At 46.0% G+C, this 6,000-nt stretch overlaps 1 protein-coding gene across 5 annotated transcripts in view; it reads left to right on the top strand.

Moving 5' to 3' along the window:
* The first annotated feature begins 624 nt into the window (after positions 1-624).
* UTRN (utrophin) overlaps positions 625-6,000 on the top strand; it is a 503,173-nt gene continuing 497,797 nt past the window's right edge. For 2 of the 5 annotated variants that reach the window (XM_077350839.1, XM_077350815.1), the window contains exons 1-2: positions 625-1,527; positions 3,885-4,040. In XM_077350839.1, coding sequence (XP_077206954.1) covers positions 3,962-4,040 — 79 coding nt within the window. In that variant the 5' untranslated portion in view covers positions 625-1,527; positions 3,885-3,961. Of the gene's footprint in view, positions 1,528-3,152; positions 3,450-3,884; positions 4,041-6,000 lie in introns of all 5 variants that reach the window. The other 3 variants (XM_077350818.1, XM_077350828.1, XM_077350848.1) reach the window with 3 other exon arrangements.

The following is a 6,000-nucleotide window of genomic DNA, read 5'->3' as shown; positions in this document are numbered from 1 at the left end:
CACATTCCAGTGTATACAGTTTCCCATATACTGCTACTGTGGAAACATAATGCTTCAATCATGCCTATTCTTTGTTGAGAGAGAACAAGTGTGGTGCAGTGATTGGAGTGGCAGAGTAGGATCTAGGAGACTACAATTGGAATCTCTGGTTTGACTTAGAAACATGTTGGATGATGTGGGCCACTCATGCATTCTCAGACCTACCTCACAGGGATGATGTTAGGACAACAGAGGAGAGCTATGTAGACCATTTTTAAGAATGGCGTAACTCTGCAAAGGAATGCACAGAATGTGCCTCGGCACCACAGAGCAAGTATGCACACACAGGGGAAACACAGGAGCGTGTTGCAGCAAGTTGTTCTAAGTGTGTGAATCACAAGCACATATGTTACTTTTGGGTTACAGCCCCTAAGGGGAGTCTGCAGTTCCCCCACAATTGAAACGGATTCCTACACCCTCCGGAGCCGAACTCCACTGGAGGAAATGACAGCTTCAGAGAGGCGCAAACTTTGCTGAGCTCCATCCCCACCCCAGCTTCCGTCCTGCGCGGGCACCGCCCTCGAATCTCCAGGAATTTTCCAAGCCACACTCGGCAAACCGCGTTTTTCAGTTTTCCTTTCTGGAAACCCTGCTTGCCCCTAAATGGCCCGCCGGGTCCTATATGGCACATGATAGCTTAAAACCTCGGCGTCTCAGGAGCGTTTACTAGGGGAACGGCTGCAGTCGAAACTCCCGGTTTGATCAGGGGGAAATAGGAGCTTCGCGATCCACCGAGGCGGCGGAACCCGTCAGACGTCCCAGGTAGAGAACTGCTCCCGTTGATTGACAGCGCACGAGCGTCACGTGACACCACACGCCACGTTCCCCGGCGCTCCAGTGGAGCGGCTTCGGTTCGAGAAGGGCGGGAGGGCCATCGAAGGAGGCAAGGGCTGCGCGCGCGTGCGCCCTGGGCTCCGGGAAGAAAGTTTCAAGCGCAGCAGAAAGTAGTTGAGAGAGTCGCTAAATCGGGTCCGGCCGCCTCGTTCGCTTCAGCCGCGCCTCTTGGGGTGCCCGCGAAAGGCAGGGAAGCGACCAGGTAAGGGACGGCTTCCCTCCAAGCCTCAGGCCGCCTGGCTGACCTCCTCCTTCCAGCCTCGTCCGCGGCTAATAACAAAGGAGGCATCCCGGGGACCCGAGGGGGAGTCACAGGAGCAGCGCCGCCGCCGCCGCCAAACTTGCCCCTCCATAGTCGAGCTCGCCTCTGAGCAGGCGGGGGCCGTGGAGAGCGCTTCCTCCTCGCCCCAGAAGAGCGAAGGAAGGAGGCGGTCGAGGAGTTTACATTGCACGAAAACGAACCCCACGAATTGGCGTCGAACTCGCCCTTCCCCCTTTTCGGGCGGACTTTTCCTCTGAGCCAGTGGCACGAGCTAGTGTGGAGGGCTGCGTCCCACTCTTGCCCGGGGTTCGCGTTGGACTCTTGAGGAACGGTGCGTGGCATGGACCCTGCGGTTTGACTGGCCGGCCGGCCGGCCAGGAGGTTTCCAGCAGGTAAGCCCTTGAATAATTGACGGAAGGGAAAAAGTAATGCGAGTCCTCGCCTTGGATCGCTCGGAGGACAAAAGGGCAGCCCAGTTGTTCCCCTCCCTCCTATCCGAGCAGGTATATAGAAAAGCGTAAAGGGCGCCTGATTGTTTGGTAACCAGAGAGGGTTCCTTTCACAGAAAGGAGCAGTCGCTAAGGAAGGATGTTTGGAAAGGAGTTTGACCCACGTGGAAAGCACAGTCTGTTTGATTCACAGGGGTTTTTTTGCGCCCCCCTCCCCGCCCCTTGATAACAAACCATGCAGGGTGTCAGTTTCCACCGCATTCCTGGAGTGCTCCAGTATATCTTATGACATGAGGGAACAGCAGGCTAACTGAGTTAGCGGGCTGCTGAATTTTCCCATTTAATTTGCAGTGTGGCTCTGTAGCACTCATAATTTGCCAGGCTGTAGACAGCATTTCAAACAAGTCTGTAGCCTCCTCCTCAAGTTTGGGTGTCCCCACTACAGCAAAACAACAAAAAACTTCAGTCTGCACCAAAATGGTTGCTGGTGCCTCATGAATTCTCCGAAATTATTTAAAAGCCATCTGTCATGGTGTTGTCTAGTAGGAAGGTATTACAGCTTTTGTGGTTCTTGTAGAAAGGCACAACAGAACTAAATGACTAGCCCATGGTCTCTTGGTAGTAAATGGAATGTTGGTGGTTGCATGTCCAGTTCTGTGTCCATGTGGAAAGCGGAGTGGGCCATCAGCTGTTTCTTTCTCTGGAGGGGTAGTGATTAATTGCTAGGTGTTATACCATTTCTCTTTCCTGGCAATACCTAAGTAGTAGCTTGAGGGAGTGTCATTGGTTATTTAAGTCAGAAAAGCAGTCAGAAAAGCAGTGGCATAATTTCCATTATAGAAGTCTTTTATGCATGCATTTTTTAAATTAAAAGGCCTCACTTGCTCTGCTTGTAAGCAAGATGACTCCTGAACAGGTGATGAACTGCAGCCCCGGGACAAAGATGGAGGGGGTGCTTGGGGGAGCCAAGAAGGAAGGGTTCAAGTGGGCTGGCTGCTTTTGTGTAATCTGCCAGTATCTGGGTCCGTGTGCAAACTTGGCGTACCTGATTCTGAGGGAGGGACTCCAGAATACTCTGTAGGAGAAAGTCATGGCAACGCCTTTGAAAGGTGACTTGGGATATGAATAAAGGTTTCTTGCAGTGATGGTGTAGTTGCTGCCTATAGACAGTTGGGGAAAGCTGAAAGGTGGGCTGAGGTGGGTGGAATCCCTACTGATTATACGTGTGAAACGTGGTTTTGACAGTTGTGCCTGGCAACTGAAACAGCTACATGTGGAAAACAAAAGGCTGAACCAATACTCTCATCTCACAAATACCTTGCATTTTGATGCCCTCCCTCTTTGATACTTTTGGGGAGGAGCATGTGGGGGTCAGATCTAGACTTTCTGGGTGGCCTTGAGCGCAGGTCTCTTTCCCAGCCGTTTTGAACCTGAGATGGTGTAGTTATCATAAAACAAAAGGAGGTTATATTGTAAACTATCCTGAGCCCTTGGGTTAGGGTGGGGAAATATTAATAATGCATAAAGTAACTAGTGGTTTTGTGTCATAGTCCTCTCCTTTCTTACAGGAGTTTTTTCTGAATTTGGAATATGCCTGAACAATGGGAGAGGGGTGAAGAACAGGGCTAGAGTTTAAGAGACTCTGTTGAAACTCCAATGTAATGCTATGTGGCCAAACTATGTAAAGGACAAATAACCCACGCTGTAACTTTAGGAGAGCTATCCAAACTGATCCAGGCAGACTTTGGAACAGCTGGAAAACTTCTTCCTTTGTAACTTGTACATAAATAAGGAAGCCAATTCAGCCACTCCCAGACTGTGTGTTTTGGTTTAAGCCAGGATTGCTATGAAGTACAAACGATGAGGTTAGTGCTTTCAAATAAAGCTAAATATTTTTGTATGTGTATATGGGATAAATTTACAAATAACTCTGGTAGTAGATACATGTATCACTGATACTCTGATTGTGGTGGACTGGTCATTCCTTAAACTTTCAAGCATTTTTAGAACTAATTTAGATTGTATCACAGATTTAAATGCATGGTCCTAGAAAGGTAGCCTCATTGACCCCAAGCAGTTTCTTATCATCACAGAAGTCTTTACTTGGATTAGAATACAAATTGACCTTTGTCTTGGGGGTTTGGAGAATCCCAACAAAATAGTGACTGAGATTTGAACATTCTATAGTTTAAAAAGCGGAAGGCCATAGGCAGGGAGTGTGGAAGTATTTGTAGCTCTGATATATACAGTCATGTGTTTGGTGCTGTCTGCTATTTACATGTTTTTATATTTTGTTTCAGATACCTATTACAAAGCAGTCTGGTGAGAGCTGAGTGAAGAGATAATTCTACAGAGCAGTATCAAACTGTAAAAAAGGATGGCGAAGGTTTTGGATGTAGATGAAGGACCTGAAGGAGGACACAATGAGTTCAGCAACATCATTAAATCCAGATCTGGTAAGTCATAAAAGTAGTCAGTGATCTCTTCTGGGGAATTCACTGTGACAAAAACAAGAAAAAATGCTGTTTACTTTTTAGGAGTCTAAAAGCAAGATTACATCTCTCTCAAATGAGGAGCTGGATAACTTGCTCCAGATAGCTCACTAGCATCTTACCTTGCTGCTGGGTTTCAAGCATTGTCCCAGTTATCTCCCCCCTCCTCCCCATTTAAAAAAAAAGTGTCAGAACATCACAGAACTCTTCTGTGTAAGGTTTAGTTTTCCTCTATGGTTAGATTCTTTACCATTAGTGTGCAGCATCAACCAGTCTATTACGTTTCTAGTTCTACCTAAGAAGACTGTTAAGGCAGCTATGATGGAATAATAGAAAGTACTGACGTCTGCTTTTCTGTGCACTCGGCCTATGTGACTCTGTAGGTTCTCAAGTTATGTTCTTTATAGAAGTTGATGTAATATGTTCAATATGCTTTTATGCAAGCTTGTTTAGCCATTGTCTGCTTCTTGATTGTCAGTTACTTGACGTAATTGGAAAATGCTTCCCAGTTTGTATGGTGGTTTCCTAAGCTCCCAGTATAAAGCCTTAGAATTTATAATTTCAGGGCTGGGAAGAAACTATTTTTGCACAGTCTGCACTATTTCTTGTCTAAACTATATAGAAGTAAAGCTTTGGGATACCTTGTTTCTGCCATGTAGACAGGATGAGGATTCCACATATTGAGTAAATGTTCTTGAGATCCTATATTCCCTCTCTACTCTTGCTATATGCACTGGTACAGTTCATATGTCATCATAATCTGTGATAGTTTAGAATTTACTGTAATTTATTTATGCAGAGCCAGCAGCTTGTGATAGTATCACTTCTGATGTTCATACTTGATTTTCTTAAACTCATTGAATTCATTGACATAACAGAGCATACAGAAGTCAAATTATCAGAGATTATTGTTCTCATTTCACTAATAGGCAGATGGGAGAGGAACAGATAGACATTAAATATAGTAGTCACTGAGTTTAATATTATGGATGAGCAAGTGGGGGCCTGCAAGAAAAGTTGCAAGGATACGTGGAAAGAATCTGTCCCTTTCTTCCTGACAGAAGTTTGGGTTCAGTTTGAATCACTTCAATTGAATGTAGATTCCTCCGTCATTTCAATTCTGGTGGGGGTTGGAGTAGCAAGTCGGGAATGGAGTAAGCAGCAACAGTACCACCACCTCCTGCTCCTCTTAGTTGCTGCTATGTGTGAGTGCTCTATCCTGTTGGAGTGGCTGAAAAAGGAAGTAGAAAAGAGCAAGAGTCTAGTAGCACCTTAAAGACTAACAAAATTTGTGGCAGGTATGAACTTTAATGGGTCCCTGCTCTGAAGGAGGGAACAGTGACTCGGGAAAACTCATACCCTCACATCTGAGCAGGGACTTTTCTTGGTCTTTTCTGCTGCTACTGAGAGACTAACAGGACTACCAATCCTGAAAAAGGAAGGAAAGGGCACAGCTTTCTCCTACCACCACCACCACTACTTTTTTCTGTTCTGGCGCTCATCATTACCCCAAATGGCCACTTTCATTCCCACTGGCTGAGATCCTTTATATTGTCTGCACTTACGTGGACAATGTGCCTCCAGTTTTGGGGTTGTTGTAAACCTTCAAGGTTTTTTTTAAGGTTTGTGATTTTTCTGCAAACTTGAAGCTTGCCTCTGACTTTGCCCCATTGTGTGGGGGTTTTCAATCTGTGCTCTATGGGGCTGATTCAGAATTGGATTATACGATTGTATATCTAAGATGTTCAGCATATTCAAAAGAGCAGTGCACAGCTCAAGGGATTGCTCCACGATGGTGCCTGGCCACTTGTGGTGCATGTAATTGCTTTGAGAAGGGTCAGAATTGTTCTCTGGTCTAAGAGGTGATGGTAAAAATCCCCCTCTACTCCTTGCGATGATGGCTATACTGCTTTTTCTTTGAAAT

This window comes from Paroedura picta, chromosome 1 (genome assembly GCF_049243985.1).
Source record: "Paroedura picta isolate Pp20150507F chromosome 1, Ppicta_v3.0, whole genome shotgun sequence".
NCBI lineage: Eukaryota > Metazoa > Chordata > Lepidosauria > Squamata > Gekkonidae > Paroedura > Paroedura picta.
The sequence above is the reverse complement of the archived record's forward strand: the minus strand, read 5'-3'. Positions and strand labels throughout refer to the sequence as shown.